Source organism: Pagrus pagrus (genome assembly GCF_965226575.1).
Source record: "Pagrus pagrus genome assembly, chromosome: 2".
NCBI lineage: Eukaryota > Metazoa > Chordata > Actinopteri > Spariformes > Sparidae > Pagrus > Pagrus pagrus.
The window spans coordinates 19,635,378-19,659,635 of NC_140186.1; the positions used below are offsets into that span (position 1 = coordinate 19,635,378).

Sequence of the window (24,258 nt, forward strand, 5' to 3'; positions counted from 1 at the left end):
ATATAAGCTTTAAAACCATTCCCGCCTGTACTGATAACTACATTTTGCAATAAACGATATTATTGTCATTTAACGCCCAGACCAGAGGTCAGCAAAAATGATCTAGGTCATGTACATACTGTTTATTGATAAGTGGATAAGATAAGATATGAGCTTTAAGTCAATAACGTAATCATCATGACAGGCCTATGCAGGATAATTCACTTCTCCCCTGTCCGACCATGGGCTCAGTGTGTTTGTGCAATGGTGTCTGGGTGGGTGTTGCAGGTCAAGTGGTATCCACATGAAAACTAGGACCCGACGTTTTCCCAGCAGAGCACTGCATTGTAACAAGACGACCAATGGTTCTTACTTTACATGTTGGTCCTTTTAATGTCGTAGTGGATTGGTGTAATTGCACAGCACAGAGGTCCATCGTGTTGTTGGACTGATCGCTTCTGAAATCATTATAACCACCACGAATCCAAGCTCACTAAAGCCTCCTTTCTCTGAGATGAAGGAAACTAAAAAAAATGTGCAGTCACCTTTCAAGGTGACAGCAGGACAGGTAAAGGTTTCATAACTCCAGAGAGAGACTTTGCCCTGTAGGCCTACTCTGAAGCCGCAGCAGCTAAATGGCGTTGTTGTTTTCACGGTGTCTGTGAATTAAAATGTTAACGCTGAACAAATTTCACGTTTTAACGTCAGCTGGGATCTGGAAAACAGCAGCTTCTACACTGCAGCTGGAGTGACCCATAGGCACTTCTGCAAAATAGCATTTTTAATAATGCTACTGTGTCAGTGTGCTAAGTGACCTGAGCTGCAGTTGGGGAGAAAAAAATCTTATTGAGACTAAAAATAATGTGGAAAAAATAAATGGCGCTGATTCAGTTATCGTCTCAAAGCACATTTCTAATCAACTGGCTGACTCAAGGGACTTAACACGTCCACCTCTGCTGCCAGCAACTGCTCTGAGTCATCCCTACACACACATACAGCAGCATCCACACAGGCATGCACACACTTACATATATTAACTCACATGTACCTACACATACTGCGCCCTTTCTCTTTCACTTTCTCTCCTATACCCACAAACACAGGCATGCAGCTCCAAATGTGGATTCAGGCAGGCTCACAATTGTGTCTTTTCTTGCTTAAAAGAAACTTTAAATGATTAAATGGTTTTTTCGGCTTGTGGTCACGAAACAAGGCAAAACTGTGACAGCAGAGCATGAAAGAAACTTGAAACGGCGGGAATGAATTTTGAGATGTTGCCATGGTTCTTCTCCCAAACTGTGTTTTCACAACAGTGGGGCAAAATCATTGTTGATCCTGCAGTGCCAAATGCAGCCAGAGCTACCAGACGTGTAATCTCACGCAGCCATACCCTTGGCTGAAATAACACATGGTCTGGAGAAATTATGCTGATAAAACCTGGGAGTCCTGAGTTGAGTCAACCGCAACAGTGACTGTTTGTAGTCCTGAGAGTGAAACACAAGTTTTTCCTCGGATGCAGCACCTATGAGGGCACATTGCTATCTGTTCCAAAACCAACTTGGTTTAGCATGACAATACCCAGAGGCAAAGGCTGGTTTAAAATCACAGAAGTCCTCCGCAATAATTACAAATTACTAGAGGTCCCAAGGTAATACTAGTCCAGTGTGAATATTGAAGAGAGTTTATTGGTTTTAACAGTTTCATCTCAAGACTCCTGCTGTATGACGAAGCTGATCACTCCAGTACGATGTCCTCGAATAGACCATATTCACACGGTGGCCATTTTCTTTTGATGCAACACTCAGGATGGGAGGCACAAATTGTGGGGATTTGATTTCCTGGTTGATCAGCAACTGAAAAGGCTCCATTTCAAGGTAATACAACATAACCCGTTAGCTGACATTAGCACTGTTTGATTATAGTGTGTTCTAAGTCCAGGTTAAATAAATGTGTCCAAGATGTGTGTTGATATTTCAGAAGTACTTCACGCCTTTCCTATCACATCGTGTAACACTGTCATGGTAATGTTAGTTGGGAAGTGGATGCTAGTGTTAACTAATGGAAGCTAACCGATGATCAAATATGTTGTTTTACCTTGAAATATGGCTTTATATCCCTCCCAATTTTCACTATCCGTTCTCTTCTCAATGGGCAGTGATACTGTATATGATACTTTGTGTTATGTCTGTAATTAGTATGTTTGCTTAAATTCAGCTAAACCCATAGACCATATTCACATGGTGGCCTTTTTCACTCAGGGTGGGAAGCTCAAAGGTGTTGGTGCAGTGTTCTGGGGTGCACATCATATAAATGTTGGCAATCTGACGTGACCTGAGCGTGAGGGAAAAGGCCGGCGTGTGAATGAGGTCTATGATGTCACAATGTCACCCAGCAGCATTAAAATGAAATGTTCATCTCAAATAAACAGCCACAAACACATTTAAATAACTGCATAATTAATTAACAGGACTGTGTAAAAAGCCTCTTTTCTCAGCTCTGCCTGTCTTATTAAGCTTGTTTGTCCTTTGGTGTCTGTGTGAGAATCGAGTGTGTTTTGTGCTGAAGTAGCCCACACTTTACGCTGCTGGTATCAGCTTGATGTTTTCGGCCTCCTGCAGGAAGAGATGACGTCTCCCACTGAGCGTGCGAATTAGGCGAGCCAATGTTGACATAGCTGTTGGCTGCTTGAGGAGGCAGCCAGATCCACGCTTGTCTTTTAGAGAGCGCCCGCCACAAGAGCATTTCAGCAGCAGTCATATCTATACGGGACAGGTTTTAATAGAAGCGAGCATGTGCGTGTCACACACCTGAGAGTTTGTCAACGCCGTCTGAGGACTGGAGATTTGTTAATTTCAGCTCACTTTCTAATTAAACAGCTTCTAAAGGGAAATCAAGCTGTGATAAAAGCCTTTCATCTTTTTCTCAAATACCGTAAGCAGTGTGTGGAGGCAGGGTGGCAGAGGTTGAACGAGGTCAACGAGAAGAGACTGGAGAAATAAACCAAGCATGGATCAATAAAGACAAAAGAAATGTGAGAATAGAGGAGGAAATATTGTAAAGGACAGAGATCAGAAGAGAATTCAAAGACTACAGTGAGACAGAAGGATGCTAAGAAAACACGTGCAGCCATCAGTGTTAATTGAATTACTTAACAACACTAACAGAGACTGTAGTTATACTAATGGCCATAAAATATAAAGTTTGGCCTGATGAGGGCACCAGAGGAAAGGTTGTTGTTTTTTTGCTACATCTAAAGGGTTTATCCTCTGCATGGTGGCACATTTTAGCATATTTTGTCTCAACTTGTCAGGCTTATGAGACAATATGAACATTTCATGTCATGATTAACCTTCCTCTGGTTGTTCCTTAGTCCATAATATTTCCACCAGTCAACTGAAATAAATTGGAAGGTCTCGCACCAATTTGAGCAAAAAACTGGTGCGATAAATACACCGAACACCGAAGTCAGGCAGCAGTGTGGCTCTCTATACTTTGGTTCAAACCTTTACAATAGAGGATGGGCAACAAGAGTGTGGAAGAAAAGGGAGAGAGGGACAGAGACGGTGAGACACCGCCCCATATAGACCGACTCAGAGGGGCACACAGTTGTCCAGAGAAGGGGAGGAATGAAAGAATCGCTGTCCGTGCAGTAAAGCGGCTGACTCACCCCTATTCTTTCAGCTCCGGACGGCTGCCGCTAATTCGGCCTATTCAAAGCTGGCTTACGGTAACAAGGCAGTCTGGGAGATAACGGTGGAAACCACACAGGCATTTTTAACCCCCCCCCCCCTTCCACCTCTCATCCTCTGCTTTCCTCTGCACTCTTACAGTCATCATGACCCCGTCTCCACTATCACTTTCCCTCTCCACAAAGACTCTCGCCTGCGCTTTTTTTTTGTCAAAATGATCAACTTTTATTCACTGCTATTTCGTTTCTGCACTAGTTGACCTAAGATAAATAACTTCACTGTACCTTTCACTGATCCTAGGCCTGTCCCTATCTGAAGAGCACAGCATGTACCCACTCCATTTCATGCGGTGCCGAGTGCAGCCAGACCCGCCGCTCTCTGGCTGTTACTATGGAGATGCCAGCCGGGCCAAAACAAAGGCAAAGCAGAAACTAAGCAGCCTCAGACAAGAGCCCCTGGCAGAGCTCTGACAGCCAAATCTGGCTTGGCAGAGAGAGAGAGAGGGAGCATATCTCTCTCTCTCTCTCTCTCTCTCTCTCTCACACACACACTCTGTGTCTCTCATCTGAACACTAAAAGTATTTATTCACAAACAAATATTGACTTAAAGAATTAAACTAACTGACGTGACTAATCAAGATGAAAGGAAGAGAATTCATTAGCCTCTAAAGGGAATGGGTCCTGAAGTTGAGGTTTGAGATGTGCCAGGGCCAGAGCCTGTGATCCAAACAGGAAGAGAAAGCAGCATTGATGATCTGGCATTCTCGGAAAGACAGGAAGAGATGTCAAACCAAAAGACTGAAATGTGATTACTGAGAGACTGGTTAATGTCCTCATAAACTCCCTGTGAGATGTAATAATAGAGACAAGAACAACCAAAAATCCTGGCAATTCACAATACACAGGAGGAATCAGGTCATCAAGACCATTACTCTTATGACCTGGTATTCTTTGTACCAAGGCTAAAGATATGACTGAAAAGACTTTAGTAATAATATTTTACCAATATTTTGTATATCCTGATATGACGAGTAAATGCTATTTCATATTTAATTGATGTTTAATGAAATGAACTGTGGTTCACTAGCATGCATGCACTAAAGACAAATGACAAGTATCATCATATCGTTATGATACATAGAGTAAATAATTGATAATATTCACTGTTGCCTCCACATATAATACTCAGTACTCAGTTTAAGATCATAGGTAAGTTTGATTTTACCTAAGCTCCACAGGATAGGCTTGTTGGCCAATAATTCATGTTGGAAATGCCAGACAGAAACAGGAACATTTTCACATGCAATCTGGGGATGTAAACATGTTGTACCTAAATCCAAGGGACTATGCTGGGGGACCAAACAGAATTGCCAGATGTCTCAAAATATGACTTTGCCTGACTGATCCTCAGATTTTGGAAAAGTAAATCCCCTCCAGATTTAAAAAATGGATGCAATCTTTGTTAGAAATAGTATCAATGATGGAGGTGAGACCTTTAAGAGGCCATGGGACCAGTTTTTTACTTGTAGCATCGCTGGGACATTGTAATGATCTGGTTGTACCGCTGTGGCTGCTAAATTTTCATTTTCATTTCAGTAACACTGGCTCTAAAGAGGGCCTTTGGCGTTTTTCTGCCTTTTTAGCAGCCACCGTAGGGAAGGGTGAGACGTGTTGTTTGTAATCTGCAACCTTTCCACTAAATCCTACACAATGGAGCTTTAAAGCTTTAGCTGGTCCCTCCAGTAAAAAAAAACACACTTTTTCTTGAAATTAGCACTGTAAAATACTGCGAATTGTGCATAAAAAAGTGTTTTGTACCGTTGCCCTGCATGCAACATTTGAGTAAGTAATAATGCTGCTTTACTGTTAATGGGCTTCTGGTTTGAGCCGCACAAGGTCTTTTTATTTTTTAAACCCTTTATCTTCTTCTGCAAAATCTGCCACACTGGCATATTAACACTTAAGCCTCACTAAAACCAATACATACACCCACGCACAGTCAACCACAATCTAAAGTGTCACACTGCAAATAACAAGCTGATTAATCTAACACTCAAATCAAAGTGCAAACAAAACACAACCCTGTCTTTTCCTCTTGAACCAACCTTTTACATGTTTTTTTGTTTTTCATTGCTCAATGAATTGTGTGACTAAATATGAAACTAACTTGAGATAAAAATAGTTTCTTTTTCAGGACAGGCCATTCAGGACAATGATGAACAATGGAGAACAGGTGACAGGAACAGGTCAGACTGCATCGCAGATACCACTCGCGTTCTCCAGGCCTGCGGGCACCAGGAAGACGCGACCATATAAGGAAGAAAAGCTTCTATAGGGTGTGGTGGAAGCTACACTGAACAATGCACCTGCAGGAAGGACTCTGTTTACTTGAAAAAGACCAACAAAAAGCATAGTCACATCTACTTCCAGCTTTCACAAACAGGACCAGTTCTGAACACTGATCATACAGATGATAATGAGTGGGAAAAATCCCTCTGGGGATTTACGGCAGATTGGTTATTTTCCTCAACGGCCTGTCAGAATTACTTCGAGGTGACAATGCGAGCGACTAATGTGTGTTTGTAAGAAACAGCGAGTGAATTCTTCTGCTATCAAGAATGCACTTTTAATCCGTGAGACCTAAAATTTACTGTTCACCTCTTTCAGCAAGAGACAAGAAACTCAACATTTTTGCCGACCTCTTTCTGAAAAGGCTGCTCTTTTATGCTCAGCATGTGAGAGCTCAGTTCTGCAGCATTTATAGTACACGTCTGACTTCCATTAACTTCCCATAGTCCTCAGTTCACCCTAATCTTCATTAGAAGACCTTCTCTGAAAACTCCCCTCCACTCCTTCTCCACTTTCCTCTCAGTCTAACTTTCACTTTCATCCCCCCTTCTCTCTCTCTCCTTCTCACTCTCTCTCTCACTTGGCATAGACAGAAGTTTATCTTTCAGATGTTCTTGAACTATTTAAGGAAGGACATCCTTTGAAACATTAATGTATTTAATTAAATGTTTCTTTGGAAATGTCATGAATATTTCATTCACGTAGTACGATCCATTAAAAGCCTTTTACATTGAATCTCCACCTGCATGTTGGTGGCAGCGTCTGTGATGCCCACCTTGAGTTACTGTACTTCGGCTGGCTGCTTGCTTGCGAGTGTGTGTGTGTGTGTGTGTGTGTGTGTGTGTACACTGGCACTGCAGCTAAGTATAGAGAAATGAAGAGGAAAAAAAAACACATTTCTGATCTAAAAGGGGAGCACTGCTCGGTAAGATGGGGAGCTAAGAAAAAGAAATGAGTGAGAAAGAGAGAGCGAGCGAGGGCACCTCTGTCTGCTCTTGTCAAACATGCAAGAGAGACTTTTAAAAGCTTATCCTGAAAACTCTTCCGTCTGCTGTCACACATGACAACGCGCACACACACTATCACGTAGAAAGGACAGCAGGAGGACGTGAAGGAAGCGCAGAGGGCAGGAGGTGATCGGGAGGATGTGCCCGCTGCCATCTCCTGAGCATGAATCAATCGCTGGGCTAATGTTGCTGCCACTTATGGATCTCCTCTGTGTAAAACTGTTTTGCCCCCTGAGAGGACGTGTTTAATTTTTCATAACCTCCTGCAGCATGGCATTTCAGTCACAGCACTTCTCTGTAGGGCTGCTCTACAGTTGGGTGGAGGGTCCCTGTAGATCACTCAGCGTTACTTCTCTGCACAGTCATGCATGATTTCTGAGCTCTACCGTGGGTCAAACAGGTCTATCCAAATTTTTAGCAGTTGTTCACGTGAAGGTCAGCACCACTCTTACTAGAAAGATGTTTTTTCAGGTGTGTGGTGGTTTAATCAAAGTTGCTTTAGCAGCAAGAATCAGACTCGTCGCATGGATAAGGAGGCTGAGATTCATCTGGCAGAACAGTCTGAAAACAACATCTCACCACTTTTGTATAAATTGACGTACTCTGGAAAGGCTGTGGATTAATTACCTTTAAGTTAATGTCATTTCAAGAGGCTGATGAATTAAATGATTGACAGGTCTGTCTTGACTGGATGAGCATACCATTTACTGGAATATCATTGCTATTTGCTTCTAATTTTTCTGTCCACCAAGACCTGTTTCTGATAAATTTTAGGCAGCTGCATAAACATGCTTAGTTTTAATCTACAACAGTTGGTGGTAGTTTTCACCTAGGTACTGATTTGTTAAAAACTTTCAACCGATTTTACAAGTCAAACTCTATTTACAGGTGGTAGGTGTACTTTTGCATATCCAACAAAAGTTGTACCAAAGTTTTATAAAAAAAAAAGTTTTTCTGTGGCTCCGGACAAAGCTGTGAGAACTTTTCTTAAAGGAAGTCACTGGAGACGAGTTTTAAAAAGTTTTAAACATAAATCTGCAAGGACACAAGCTGCCATACTGCAGCGGCGTCCCCCTATAACGAACAATTTTCTACTTTTACCTTTACTTTCTATGAACAGTTACTTTTGACGATGAATCTATTCAGGCTATTGTCGTAACCAATGTATAATATGTAAAATGCTGCTGCCACTTGCACAGAGTCACTGCAACTTGCAACGGCATGAGCATCGCTAAATGGCGGTACACTAAATTGATCGCTCATGTAATAATCAACAAGGTGATTATTTACAACTTTCTTGACAGGGCTGCAATTGATTCTGGATGTTTCCAGGTATATATCTCCTGCAAACACTGAGCTTGCGCTGTAGTATGACTGTGAGAAACAGAAAAATGCCAAGTTACAATTGTGGCTCCCTGACACTTCAGAAAATACCCATTTGGAAGTGAGATTGGTGACACACAAAGAGTTCTCAGAAAAACTCAAATACAGACTTCTCTGTTTCTGCAGGATCTGTCTTCTCATCTCTGAACAACCCCTCACAGAAAACACTCCCACCATTACTACTCTAAAAATGAACTTAGTAATGTCCTCTGCCCATTCTTCCTTTCTTGCTTCCTTTCTGGTTACCCCTCCTTGCTCTCATATTGTACTGTAACCAATGTTTCTAAAATGAGATACAATGAAAAACAGGAAAACAGCAGTGTTTCTCCCTCTGTATGCTGTAGTGAGTCTTTTGTCCACTTGCAAACCAAAAGACAGCCACCCTTCCTTCTCCCTTCCTCTTAATCTCTGGCACTTATATCTTATCTTACCTTTGTCTCTTTTTTTAAATTGCTTCAGTTTATTTCTGCTGAGGAAAGACAATGTGTCAGAGAGAAGTTTGGATGTAAATCAATGTGCGACGGCATCTGAATTTCCAAGTTTGTAAGCGAGCGGGAGCTTTTTCACAAGTGCCAACATATAGGCAGCGTGTAGATGGCATCCATTCAGAGGTGACACAAAGGAATACCAAAGAGCTGTCGGAGCTGAGCAACTTCATTCACGGGGCAAAGAAAAACGCAAAGTCAACAACATTGTTTCATCGCAATACATAAATCAGCAGAGCAATCCCCAAAGAAGAAACCGAAATCTCATGTCTGACGGAGTTGCAGGCGAAGGGGAGTGACAGGGGATGAGAAGGCCTACTCAGTCATTCAACCCTCACTAGCTGATAGATCGAGGCATTACGTCAGGAATGGGGCTTAAAAAAGACACTTGAGCGGCCTGAGTGAATTATGAATGAAGCCGTGGAAAGAAAGAGAAGGCAGAAATATATGTTGAGAAATATTTCAAAAAGGTTTCCATCAAAAGTACCCCCCCTCCCTTGTAAATCCTATTAGCGGGGTAGGATAGCACAGAGGGATTAGCTGACCCCGTCCACTCTGTCCAGACTGTTTCACACTGATAAAATATAGAAACTCTCAGAATCACTTCTGAAATTGACGTTGCATAGCTTACTTACACATGTCAGTCGTGTAATAAGTGCTGAAAGGAGCGTCGGTGTTGTGAGGGCCTTCAGACACCATTACAGCTACAACATACTTCAAGGTCTCTTTTCCAACATCAAACATTTTCTGCCAATTTCTGCAACAGTAACCCTACTGCTCTGCCTCTCTGTCAGGAGGAATTTGCGGCATCTCAGAAATGTCACTTGTAGTTAAAATCGGGCTGCTGACCAGGCGCGGGGTGGTGGCAGCGGTAGGGGTTACGTTGCTTTGATGTAAACCTGTGTGAGGAGAGAGCCGGAGGGGAGACGGGAGCTGAGCAGTGAAGGGTGTGGGTGACCGGATAGTGACTGAAGGCTTCATAACAGAACAGCGTCACCTGGACGTGACTCAAAGACCAGGGGGAGGGAAGGAAATGTTGTCTAGTGGTCACACTTTCCCTCCGTCAGTCTTTCTTTGATGCAGCCAAAGACAGTGTTATATAACTTCAAATATGTAGGTGAATGCCAGGACAGGACACATGATAACAGTCTGGTAGTGGCCGGCCTTGACAGACATTGGGTGTCAGGAACGAAAGGGATCAGTCTCAACAACTTACTCGTTTTCGTCCATCACATGGAAAGCCTCACAATGTTTCGACAGATAACAGAGTGTTGTTCCAGTGTTGTGATCCGTGACGCTGTCCTACAGTGCGTGGGGCTAGATCATGTACTTCCGAGCACAACTGTTAACATGGCAAAGCACAAGTGGGATGACCTTTAATTTCATTTCAGTACTCTTGTAACCATTTAGCTATCAACCTTTGACATTTGAATTCACACTGTTAACAGTGCTGATCACTGAGAAGTCCAAAACAGAGAAAACTATTTTAGCTTATAAGCTGTATAACACCATTCACTTTTATTCAACCGAATGCTTTCTCTTACAGTTATGAGACTGGAGTCAATGGTTTAAAAATGTAATTTAAATGAACTTATTATCCTGTTAGCAACCAAGCTAATTGCTTGCTTTCCTTGCTTTTGCCTGTCACTCAAATGCAAAACAGCTTCAGACATGACGCACATGAACACATCGAAGTCGTAAGGACGACTTGCGAACTAAGGAAATGGGACCATCCGAGCAGCATGTGAATGTAGCACCACACCCTGTTTCTGCCAACTGAAGGTTGACTTTCGTTTATAACGCTGTCTTTAAACAATCGTTGGTGCAGTTGCGCGGAGGCCGTTCTTGGCATCTGATAGACATAACAGAAGTCATACAAGAAGGCAAGCTGTGATTGGTCACAGCAAGAATTTATGAATCAATGATCATAATGTCCAAATGTGACTAAGAAAGACAGAAATGTTGTGTAGTCTGATCCTAGCATCAGTGGGTGATCAGTTAAATATAGATATTACTAATAATTTAATCTGTAGCATCCATAAAATGAAGTTTGCTTTCAAGTTCTGAATGAGTTCTGAGCTGTTTTTAAAGTCTGACAAGTGCTCTGATTTACATTTAAATATTAACAGTGGCTTTAATCTCCAAACATCTTTACTCTTTACTTAAAAAATAACTTATTTAATTACTTATTAAACCTAAAATATTGATGGAACATTTGCATTTTATCTGTACCACAGTGTGTTACAGTCATTCTGCAGCAGCAGTTACTCACTTGAAACAATTTTACAGTTATTTTAGAGGATTTCCTGCCTCACCAAGTCATTTCTCATCGTTCTACTCACAGGACAACCTGTCAACAATCTTCTCACATGAGGAGAAGCAGAACCCCACACTACATTTTAAACTTTATTTTCACACAACGCACATTGATGTTTCTGACTGAAACTCCTGAGGTGGATGTGATATCAGAGCATTAGCCTACTGTCCTGATGACTGACTGAAAATGGGAGACACCAGATCAAGGACCCGTCAGCCTCTCCCTGTCGTCCTACCTGTCAACTGATTCATCTCATTGAAGGACATTTGATCTCATCCCCGCCCCAGGAGAACATGAGCCAAAATCGCACGGAGAGCTATCAAACTCACTTTTTCTGTCCCTGTCGATAAGAGAGCTCCCTCGCTTTACCGCATACACTGACCCGATTTCAAAGTCTATGCAGCTGGCTCTGGGTCCAGGGGATTTTCCGCTCTCTTCCCTCCACAGTCGTCTCTCCTGGGGAAGAAAGGCCCCACTACTATCGACATTTAAAATGGAATAATGCATATATAATGCTTTGGCACTGGTGTTGCATTGGCAAGCCTTGTGTCCCACTGCTGTCCATAGGGTAAGATGGATGAGTTTTTAAATGCACTCGCTCTCAAACGTACTCACGGAGGGCCTGGGGCAAAATGTCCTCCCGGTGCTCATCAATGAACACTGAATTGTACGCCTCTATCTAATAACACGTAGTTTGACCCTCTCGGTTTGAGCCATTTTTCTTATCAGACATATGTACAGTATGTATATTTTATTTAACATTCCTGATATTTTTGAGAACTGCTGAGGCCAGAGGGGAAAATGCAATGCAGCCGTTTTGAGTGTGATTCTGACCTTTAATATCAAGTAATCATATGCCATGGCTCGTAGGCAGCAGCCGCTATACTCTGCACTGCAACACGTTAAAAAACACCTCTCTCACTGACAGCTATTCCCTCTTTTCTAACGTTTGCTGGAAGACAAAAGCTGCAAGTGTGGCAACATCTGAGCCAATGAAGACGGCGTTAATCTGACCTTTTCAGTGTTTGCCAAACAAAAAGCACAATGTTGTCTTATACATTTGAATAACTATGGTCACACATGTTGTCCATCGCAAAAAATTGATGATGACTGTGTACGAAGCTGTGACTTCACTGTGGTCTTGTATTAGCCGGCAAGGAATGCCGCTTATGTGGTGCCAGTGAGGCGAGAAGGAAACCAAGCGAGTTTAGTGAGGTCCTGTCGGAGGGAGGATTAACATTACTGAGCTGCCTTCGTGTGTGTTCAGTCTTGTGTTATGTGATTACTTGGTCGAAGCTGCTGGACTGGTCACACTGCTCGTGCAGCAGGTGAGCTACATATACAAGTTTGTAACAAACTTTGTAACAAAAAAGTAAGGACCCGTCAAGGTTGACCTGTAAAGCTAAGTATTTAAATGTGTTGAAACAATGCATTTTTGCATGCAAACTTTGTTTGTTAGTTTTCACAATTGAAAAAGAATACAAAAGTACAGGGAAAAAAACAAAAACAATGTGCCATTTTAATCTGAGAAGTAGGTTGTCAGTTTGATTCTTATACATTCGCTCTGCTTAAACCGCCTGGTTTAAAATGTTTGATAAAATAAAAATATTAACATGCTTTCCAACAGATATCGCTAATGAATGAGCTATTTAGCCCACCAACAAAATGACCAAAGGGCCGGAGTGAGGTTGTTTAAAAAAGGGCAGCATTTGTCCAATGGGCTGCCAGTTGAATAGGTATGATCATATATTAGCTTACTATACACTTATGTACCAGTTTATCAGGTATACACACAGTCTTTTGCAATAAATTCTAGCTTTTTTGACATTTATTGGGTTTTAGTTTACTTTGCACACAAAGACTCATCGCTGCAGGCGCATTTCAAAAACACCTGGAAATAGCGTGTCCTTGGAAAACGTTTGTGGTGCGCCTGTGGAGTACCCACAATCGGTTGTCACGTGTAATTAATGGAAAAAGAAATATATTGTATACATATATATATATATATGAAAAATGTTACAACTTGTAAAAAACGCTAGAAAAATGTGAAACATGGCATAAGAGAAGAGCACACACCTGGCTGGTTTTGCCTCTATGGCTAGGAGCATTTAGTTAGTGTCAAGTTGTATTACATTACATATTTTCTAATGTTTTGTCCAATTTACATAGGCATTAGTCTGAAGAGACCTTCAGTGACTAGTTGTGTCTAGCTAATGGGAATACAAGTAAATCAATAAATCCATCCACCTTTTCCCTAAACTGCTAGGCCCGCGGGGGACTGGTCAACAGATTTTCACATTTAAGATAACATGAGACAATTTACACCGTCCTGTTCACATGAATGTCTTATGACCGCAGCACCTTCACTGACACATGTTGAAATTTCCGATTATCATACCATGTACATTTGACTTATATACGTTACTGAATTCTACCATAGTAGTGTTAATAAAAATGAATATGTGAAGTTGATATCAAATTTCATATCTGTCAGAACATAATATGTTGTGATATTGTAACAAAACGGTTGTTTCACTAAACACACATACCGGTTTCATAGTGTTTAGCTTCATTCTAAATGTTAATAAAAACCGTAACAATTGTGTTATGCAGTATAACATGAGATGGTTATTGTACTTAAGATTTTATACCGTACCCTATGCTCACACTCACTACACTAACAACTATGCTCACAACTCTATAATACCTCAGGGGGGCAAAGATGCATATGTCAGTATAGAACATACATTTTTTATGTTCTCCTGTAAATCAAGGTAAAGGCTTGAGCAGGACCGACCAACCATGAATATTAGGTGCCTATTCATTATAAAAGGAAATCATTGCACTTGTTCCTTAAGAATTTCAGCGCTTCACAAGAGAATAATTCATGACCGGAATAATAATGAGGTCATAAAAATGTCACATAACGTCAAGAGGCTGTCAAAACTGTGACAAAGAGGTGGGTAATGCACAGGTTAAAAAGAGATAACAATGTAGTTACTACAAAGTAAAGTGCTGTTACATAACTTGTGAGTATTTGAGGTACGTTATTGTAAAAGTTAACCAAACAGGAAGCCTCAGAAGAAATTCCATTACAACAGTATCCCCAGCAGGGTAAAAAAGTGCATGCGTCTCAACAGAAACACAGGCCAAGAAACAATCTGCGGTCTCTGGATGGATCAGGGGAAGAAGAACTACAGGCCAAAGTGCTATTCACTAAATGTCTGTGAAATTGACAGAGACGATGTTGACACTGTTAAGTTTCTGTCAGCTCAGCATGTATCACCTGTATCATCCTGGATGCCTCTTTCCCAGGCTCCAGTGATAGACACAGCAATCAAAGTCACTTTACTGCCTTCCTCGCCCTTTACTGCTCAACTCTGCCACCACTCCATCTTACTGTCTGCCCTGCTACAGGACTTTAACTTGTAAAGGTTCTGTGGTAGGATATATAGCCTTATTTCTCTCCTTATTAATTGGCTCTACCAGAGTTATATTAGGCTATGCAGAGTCAGTGTCTGGGATTGTTTTGTATCCATTACTGGTTTGTGGCAATAAAACTTAAAGGAGACCTAAGTTACTTTCTTTGTTTCAGTGTTTTATATAGGTTCTTGTGCATGTAAAAGATCTTGAAAGTTAAAAAGGTCTGCGCCAAACAGAAGCGCCTCTCTTGCACAGAAAACACTGTTCGTGAAACGCCCCGTCAGTAGTCCCGCCTTTAATTCCATGACTTTGTGACATCACACTACATCACACATTTGTCTAACTTATGAAAAGCTGTTAGGTTGGCATGTAGGAATTGATTAAGCACAGCTGCTCTGTTGTAGATAGCAGTGCTGGGTCAGGCATGTGTGAGTTGACCAATCAGAGGAGACTGAAAATGATCAACCTGAAAATGAGCGTAATACTATGTCTCCTCTAATGTTCACAGTCTGAGCTAATCACAAAGGAGGACATAAGATAAAGGCAGATTAGCTAAAGCTTCAAGACAACCAGGATGTGATTTGTGTGTAATGAATGTGATCTCAGCCCACTGTCTGCATGACTGCAACAGAGAAATCAACGACATACAGTTTAAGTGTGTGTAAATGCGTTTTGGCCACGTCAGTTTATGTGCGTTCATGTTTTTCATGCTGCTGTTTTTGACAACGTTTCGTACACAGATGAGGTCACCCCATTTTCTAACCCCACCGAACAGCATGTAATCTCCAGAGCTCCAAGGTTTTCACATTACATCAGCAGTATGAGCATGAGCGCACTGTGCTCCGTGAATGAAATCAATTTGTGGGAAGGCGGACGGGCACTTCCTTTTAGAAAATCAGACATGTTCCCTCCTGGTGTGAGAAATCCAGTGATTTTCCTTGTCTGTGCCTCATAGCAGCGGCGGAGGAAAGCCGGCTTTATGATAGCACGATTCACTGGCAGCCTAATGAGAGCCGCAGCCCTAAGCTGTTTATGTGGCATAAAGGCTGCCTCTATTAGCGCTGCTGTCAGAGAGGGGGAGCTGGGCATTGGGTGGCAGCGCGACGACTGTTGGGCTCATAACAGTATTCATTCACTAACAGGGCTGGAGGTCGTCAGCTGGCAGCGCGGCCCGGAGTGGAGGCACAACAAACTCAATGGGATGATACTGAGGAAATGTAATTAAACACAAGGGGTTCATCACAGCGGGTCTTCTTATCCTTTACTTAATGTTGTAATTACATATTTAGTTCCATACTGTATTACACTGTATATGTGAGTTCAACAGCCACAGAGTCAAAGTCCAAGAAATCAAATGTTTGGCAAACATCAATGTCAGACACCAGCTATGATAAAAAAAAAAGTAATCAACTCAGTTATAATGTGTCTGCCCTTCATTCCCTCTCAGCGCATCGCGTCCACACCTGGCTCCTCTCCAGTGCAAGGTTGCAAGGTGAACATCCCATCAGAGGCGCAGAGAGAGGCAGACAGGCAACTGATGCCTGCCACTTCAACAGCTTCTCTTTTACATCTCACAGGACAAGAGTCACCGCACACAAAGGTTCATTTCAGACCAACGCTCAAACTGCCGGCGGAAGAAGCACAACGGCACTCAGAGCGCTGCAGTGCTGACTCATCACAGAACCAGTTCAACTGGGAACTGTGGGTTTACTGGTTCTCCTCTACTGTGGACATGAAGTGTTTTCTTTGACTACGTTACGTAAACAATGTTGTGCTGTTGTAGCCTTTTCACAGGAGGTTTGTACTATGAGCTTTGTACAGCGTACGATCGTGTTTGCGACAATAAACTTGAGTTGATTTGATTTGAAATAACAAGGTCGACGATATTCTGAGAACACATTATACAACTGTATCGCAAACTGATGCACTGCTCTGATTAAACAATGGCCTCAGTGTTACAGGCAACATGATTCTGCACCCAACACTGTATCACACTGGCACTCTGCTGTTGAGAAAAACTAATGTGAAATTTGATGGGTTTTCGTGCAATGTGAATGTGCCAGACTGCACTCGACGAGGAGCAGCAGATTTCTGCAGAGTTTTGCTGCCTGTGAAAAGATGGACACAAAACTGACTGTGACAAAAGGGACTGACTTAAGGCCTTTGCACAAGTCCGTTATATCTGTATGGGTTTTTTTAGTCCGTCATCTGATTATAAAAACTGAATGCACAGAAATCTTGCACACTGAGTCTGATGCGTTGATTATTCTGTTCATTGCTGAAATTCCCAATATGAGACAAAACAGAGTCGTCAAGCAGTGTAGATGATTTTGTGGTTGTCTCACTTCTTAAAGAAAAAGACAATACTGGGCCCATCCAATCCTGAAAACAAAAGAGTTTCGACCTGTTGATAAAGGAGCTGCAGAATTATCCCGATTGCTTCCAGGATGTCGTGGGCCAGATTAATATGCTGTTAACTATCTCTTAAACAGGTAGCACTTTTGGACAAAACAAACAGACTTGTTGTGCAAAGGCCTTTAGAGCTGAGTGATATGTCCTTAAAATATATTGCAAATTTTTGAAACTGTGTCACATTACATGATATGCTGTATATCTTTTGAAAAGACACTTCATAAATACAAGGACTGGGAAACAAAACAATTCAAACATTTTTGACCAGATACTTGATGACATTTTTTGATAAATAATAATAATAAAAAGCATTAATGCAGATATAATGAGTAAGGGGGTAAAGGCGAGTTATTAGAACAAGTAGAACAGTCTAGTAAGTTCAGAAAAAAAGCAGCCTTTAAAACCAGGAACTTTAAAACCAAACACTTAACATATTACAATAACAATGCTATTGGAGTATTGCCCAGGCCTAGACTGACTGGGAAGATTAAAAAGAGTATAAAAACATATTCTTCTATGTTTGTTCCTGCGATCTTATTGTCTAGAGCTGATCTTTATGTGTCCTACAGAGAAAACTGAACATGTTGGAGGTGACTGGGATGTCTGAGACGGTTCGGGGATTCAGACAAATCGTGTATGTGACGTGCTCACATTTAATGAGCAGCAGGGATGACAGCACTGACTTGGCTCCAACACAGTGGGTGGAGGAAGCCTCTGTTCTCGCAATCTCATGTGGGTCAGCAAAATCTTTGTTTTTGTTAAGAAGTTGGCTGTCTAATTGAGCCAGTACCACCAGATGGTTCAAGTACTGCTAGTGACTTTTAAGGTGGGTTATCACCCTGGAAGCGCTGCTGTTTATGACTCCACTATAAAGGATAATGCAATAAAATTATCTCTGTTAATTAAAAGCTATAATTTATCCCCCTAGTCCTTCTGGTGAGGGTGTAAAATAATGAAAGTTTGTCAAGTCGTTGAGAAAATTAGCATAGAAAAAAAAAACAATGTGTGCATAAGTTGTCTTTGAGCAGTGAAGTGTTACAAAGACACAGCAGCTTTGTGTGTGTTTGTGTGTGAGACAGAAAGAGATCTAATTCATCCTCGGTTTATGATGCGGACTCACCTTGGCGTTAGCTTTGGTCTTGCTGCTGCTGCTGTTGTTTTTTGGGCTGGAATTAGCATCTTCATGCACACTGTCCAAAAGCCAGAGGAGGAACTCGAGGGCGTCGTGCTGAGAGTTTCCCCGAAACTGCGAGCCGTACTTGGCCACTATGCTCTGGGGAGAGGAGAGACATCCTAATTAATCTGTCACTTTGGGTGATTCTTAAAGTCATTAAATACTGATGTCCTTCTGACAAAATGAGGCCGTGGTGATCACATGGAACACGGGAACTCATCATTTGGAAGTGAGAATTGGTTCAGCTTGGAGCGCTCATTAAAGGGATGGGGGGGGAAAAGCAGGGACGTTTCTCTCTCTTATCGTCACTTAATGCAGACTCATTTAAAAACATCTGTCAGATATTATTTGGCTATGATAAGATCATGTAATAAAGTCATTCACAATTCTCTTTGGACGAAGAACTTTTCGTGATATCTGGAAAGTCAGGCTTTTGCTACATAAAGTGAAGAAGCAGAAGGCACTCACAATTTGGATGATGCAAGCAGCAAATTAGGCTATCCAAAAAATGTGTTATTTTCTCAGTTAATCAATTTATCATCAAGTGTATGAAAATAGTGAAAAATGCTCATTAGAATTATATTATATCATCTTCTTTTATCTAACAAACAGTTTCAAACTCAAAGATATTCAATCAACTATCATGTCTGACAAACAAAAACATCAAATACTCGGCATTAATCAGCAAATGTTTGTCATATTTGCTTGAAAAATGACTAAAACAATTACGTTTTACAACAAGTCCCCATCCACTTCAGTTGTGAAGGAGAATGCTGCAACACTGTTTTATTGTGAAGCTCCAGAAATGTTTTGTGGACCATGAAACGTCACACGACTTTCCATCTGCACGAGGGTGAGTAAACATTAACTGCATTTTAATTTTTGGGTGAACTTATCCTTTAAACAGATCTGACCAGATACCTAGAAAGTAACTGTCTTTTGTGTTTCATCCTTACTAATAATCATGAACTTATTTGGTAAAGGTAAATGCATACTTAGTTTTTTTTGACTATTTCGTTTCTCCCTTTTTAGTGAAGCTAGACCACTGATTTCAAGGTGAAATATGTCGTGTTTCCCTTTGTGCGTGCAAGTGTGAATTCAGAGAGAAAGAGCAAGAGAAAAACAAGATATTTTTGTTTTCGTGACACCACCATGTCATCACTCAGACGAATGATATAATTGCACTGAACCACGATCACTTCAATTTTAAATGGTGTTACATGCTGAAGGTCGACTGCAGTTGTCAGTTTTAAAAACATACATACAGGCCATGACAGGCTATTTATATTAAATTCAGTTTAAATTTCATCATTGAAGTCAAGCACATCCTTTCAAAGACATTTTCAGTAGTTTCACTTGTAGTGAAAACATCAAGGACACAACCCTGAAACATGTCAGAATAAGGCAGATTACTCGACTGATATCAAGAAAAGACACTCAGGTCAAACTGTTGTTTCTCACTGGAAACAAGTGGAATCACTTCATCTGGTTTTCATTTGACTGTGGTTGTTTAAATAATGTACTTAGATTTTCTATTTTGGGCACGAGTAAACAAAGCCAGGCGCATCAGTACTCCATTTGAGTGTCTAATAATGCTCTAAGAAACTGTTCTCCAAAGACATACTGTACACTTCACACCAGAGGATGAGTCATACAGAGGATATCCGAAACCTGACAGGTGTTACTAGGAAAAAACAAAACAGCCAGACTGTCTAATTCAATTACGAGGAAGAGTTTTGAGTTTGAGTCAGACACACAAAACTAACAGCATGCATTAACACTACACTGGACTTCTCTGTCTCTGCGTCGCTCTCTGTCTCTATGTGTGACTGACAGGCTCCAGGCTCTGCTCCACACCTCATTAAAAATCACCACATCATACCTGCAGTATCCCAGTATCTAAATATAAACACTGGAGGGAGGCCCCCCCTCTAACCTGACGGAGACAGCCCACTAATGAGCTTCATCACTATGAGGAAGCACTGACGGGGGGGATGGAGGGATGAGGGACAGATGGAGGGAGGGAGTGGTGGAGTAGAGGGGAGGAGAGGGGTGGAGTGGAGTGGAGTAAGGGGATGTTTCAACAGACCGATGAGTGTTTTTCAGTCTCCTTGTCAGGAAGGACGACGCGGTTGTGGCTGTCCCAGAGATGAAAAGTGAGAAAATGGAGGCAGCACAGTTTCTCAAGGCTACCGATAAAGAGTAAGAAGGATAGTTAAAATGTGACCTGACGACACCAGAGGTGATGATTTCATCTTAAGTATAATTTGCAGAATATGGCCATTATTCAAAGGTAGCTCCTAAAACATAGGGGGCAGCATATCACCAGAGTAACTGACAACTGCTGCGCTTTGCTAGCCATCTATGTTACAACTCGCTAATTTTCTGGTTAGTAACAGACATCAAAGTAAGAGTATTTTGTGACACTGACATTTTGTGAGTTTATTTTCTTTATTTTTTACATATATTAAAGCTTGCATATACCTGCCGGGAGCAATGGTACTATCGCCTCTTGCCAGTACAAAACGGTATAACGAGACAGGACGGGCCAGGGCTAGCTGGTTAGCACACTACCTTAAGTAGACATCTCTGTAATACAGTACATAGATGTCTTTGTCACAAAGTCATCACGCTCTGTTGATCATGTTAGTTCATTTTTTGAATGTTTTCAATTTAAATTCTGGCCATATTTTTCATATTGCTCCTTTAATTTCCGGCAGACTAGGCACTGCTGACAGAAGAAATGATCTTGATGTCTATTTGAATATACAGTGAATGTGAGATCCAGTCACAAGGGGTCACTTTAGAGGAGAAGCATTGTAATGCCAGGTGTGATCTGACATACAGTACCTACAGCTGTCCACTTGTGATTGGATCACCCAAGACACATGCCAGCGCAGGTGTGAACACAGCCTTTGTTTGCGTGTGTGCTCATCTCTTTGATATCTGTGTATACAGTGTTGTCTCTGAGAGAGTCACTGGTGAAATACATGCAGCCTCAAAGGCACTTAAAAAGCCTTGGAAGTTGTATTCCCAGGCATCAAGTCCTTTAATTGAATTCTTGTAAAGGGAGAAAAGAAAAGAAGAAAAACAAAGCAACAAGGTGGTGAGGAAGCATAGAGAGACGGGGACGAGAATCACAGGTTAGTCGAAATGTCGAGTCCGTCTGCAAACACTAACAGTGTTCAAAGCTGACCTGAGCATAGCTCTGGTGGGATCTTAAGTGTTTGTTGAGCAAACACTTCGGAGGCAGTCAAGGAGAGGATGAAGGTGGGCGGAGGGTCAACTTGAGGGAGCACAGAGCTTTTTGTAAGAACTATTGATCAGTCTGGATTCTCAACCCACTCTTGATTGTGCCTGACCCTTTGTGGTGGATCCATGCAGCATTTGTTTTAATTCTCTTTAACTTGTAGCCAGCTTCATTTCGTTCATTGATTTTTTTTAAATCAGTTTATTCATTAAATCGGAGCATGATGAACTGTGTAGCCACTTTTGCATAATTTAAGGCTTTTTACTTGTTTCTACTTTGGAAAATGAGACAAAATGAAAGATTACTGTTGACACCTAACTCCCACCTGTAATTATTCAAGCAAAACTCTTAAACATTATGTAAGAAAGACATGATTATAGGGACTTTAATTATTTCTGGGGCCCAATCAAAAGTCTAGTCCCGAGCACAGGACCATAAAGGTGTGACTCATGAGGCTAGCAATTTCTTTTTATTAGATTCTCTGTCCAAATAAAGAGAACAGGAGAAGAGAATCAAAGACTACCAGCTTCCCACACACAAAAAAAGCAACAAAGAGGCAGAAAGCATCAAAGAAAGATAAGAGAATGACAAAAGACAGCCATAAACCTGTGCAGTCTCTACAGCGGGGGTCATGACCTCCCAGCAGTCGGCAGAGGCAGGGCTGCACTCTGGAAACATCCCCTGCTTCCACACCCAGATGTCTTTTTTTAGTGTCCTGTCTCGCTACCTTTGCTTCACCTCGCACCATTACCCTTCATGCCCTCCCCACATCCATCCTCCAACAGTGTAAACAATGACGGATCAGAGTGCTGGCAGGCCAGGAATTCATAAACATACATCAAGCAAATAACCCTCCCTTCTCTCCCTAAAAAACCCATTTACACCCCCTCACCTCGTCGTCGTTCGGCCTGCCAAACAAGCCTGAATGGATCCCTCGGTGGCAGACAGGGAATGATGCTGACAAATTATGACGGGGCACAACCTTATGAGGAGCTACACACTTTTTTTTTCTCCACACACAACCCAATCCCCCCCACAGGCGTGGCTTGAATGAGGCCGAATAGAATCTGTCATTACTGGCTGCTCCATTCGGGGTTTCATTTTTCAGCGGCCCGCTGCTGCCGGCTCACCTCTGCTGTCGGAGCGGACCGGACGCGGGACAGTCATCACTTACGGCCTCCACTTATTCCACTCACTCTCCTCCCATGCTGCGTTTCATCCACCCTCTTCCTGTCTCACACAAACACACAACCTCACTGTCCTCATGCTTCCTCTCTTTCAGTTAACTCTCTTTTTCTTTCCTCTCTATCATGTAAGAACCATTCCCTCCACTAATCAGTCCCAGCTGAGCTCCTGTCAGCGCCGCTGCCCCTGGACACAAACATGTTTCAATCACTTCAGAGGACATTGCATTGACTTGCATTCATTTCCTCAAGACTTTACTTAACCCTAACCAAATCCAACTTTCCAATAGGGGTGGAAATCTCTACAAACACAAACACAATCACAATTTGACTCGGCCTATGCGTTGCCCGGTGTGCACCGATAAGAAAAGTATTGTTTCTAGAGATTATAATGCAGAAAAAGAGGTTTGGGTAAATAAGAATCATTAAGTTTCCAAAGACAATTTACTCTTTCAGGACTCTTTTTTCTTGCCTCTGTATCTTTGTGACAAATGGTTGATGACAACATTGGATCATTGCAAAAAATGTGTGTACAATCTCCTTGAGATTGGCTCCCCCGATTATAAAATGATTATCGATGCAGCTTAATGTATCAAAACTTTTGATTAGGTTTTCTCACTATCTGACCACTTGGCTACTTTAAAAACATATCATATAAGTAATGATCCACAACTAAAATACACTCGTCTTTGCTCACGTTCAGTCATCCTCACCAAACTCAAGAGGCGGCTTATCTTAGAATGTAAATACGACGCACATGTTTGAAGTCCGTGAGATTACCATCCAATCGGTTCAACCGTAAGGAACACAACACAGTAACACACATGTTACAGTACAGTTATGTTTCTGCATGCAACTGGTTCAGCCATGTGAAACATACAAGTACAGGCGATCATAATGCTAAGAACTGGGCTCTAAATGTCCGATTATTGACTTTTCTACATCAGGACATAATCTTTCAACAGAGAATTGCGATGTATCTCAGAATCAATTTTTCCCGACACCCCTTCTTGTTGCCTGAAGTCTCTTGTGTCTCAACCAAAAACCTGCATTTGAACACACCGCAAAGACTCGGCTGACAGCCAACAAGCTCGTACCTTCTGCACCTGCATGAAGGAAAGTACCTCTCGGCAGATAAACAAACTGGTGCTATGATTAAGCAGCATTTTTTCACACCACTCTTGCAGAGCTCAATTGGCCAAAAAGCTGCCAACCAGAGCTGTCCAGTGCCAATGGTGACATCACATCAACTAGAGCCTCAGACACTCACTGATGGCCCAGACAATGGCCAATGTCCGACCACCGGCCTGGTGTGTCAGGGCCTTAGCATATAACCTTAAACCAGGTCTTCACCCAAAATTCAATGATTTAGTTATAGGGACCTGTATTTTGTCCCCAGAAGGGAAGCAAATTCTCACAACGTGCCTGTATAAACACATTAATGTCCCCACAACATGAGTAAATCCTGTCCACACACACACACAGACGGACAGATGGAGACGAGCCTTTAGCAGTGCAACACATGTCTTTCCCTGCCTCTTCCTCTCACCGTCCTTCCAAATCTAAAGTAATTCTGCCAGCGCTTTCCTGTGTCATCCTGGGCCAC

At 41.9% G+C, this 24,258-nt stretch overlaps 1 protein-coding gene across 1 annotated transcript in view; it reads right to left on the minus strand.

Moving 5' to 3' along the window:
* usp43a (ubiquitin specific peptidase 43a) overlaps positions 1-24,258 on the minus strand; it is a 118,533-nt gene that overhangs the window by 86,038 nt on the left and 8,237 nt on the right. Inside the window, exon 2 of the mRNA XM_084344349.1 lies at positions 18,165-18,317. Coding sequence (XP_084200475.1) covers positions 18,165-18,317 — 153 coding nt within the window. The remainder of the gene's footprint in view (positions 1-18,164; positions 18,318-24,258) is intronic.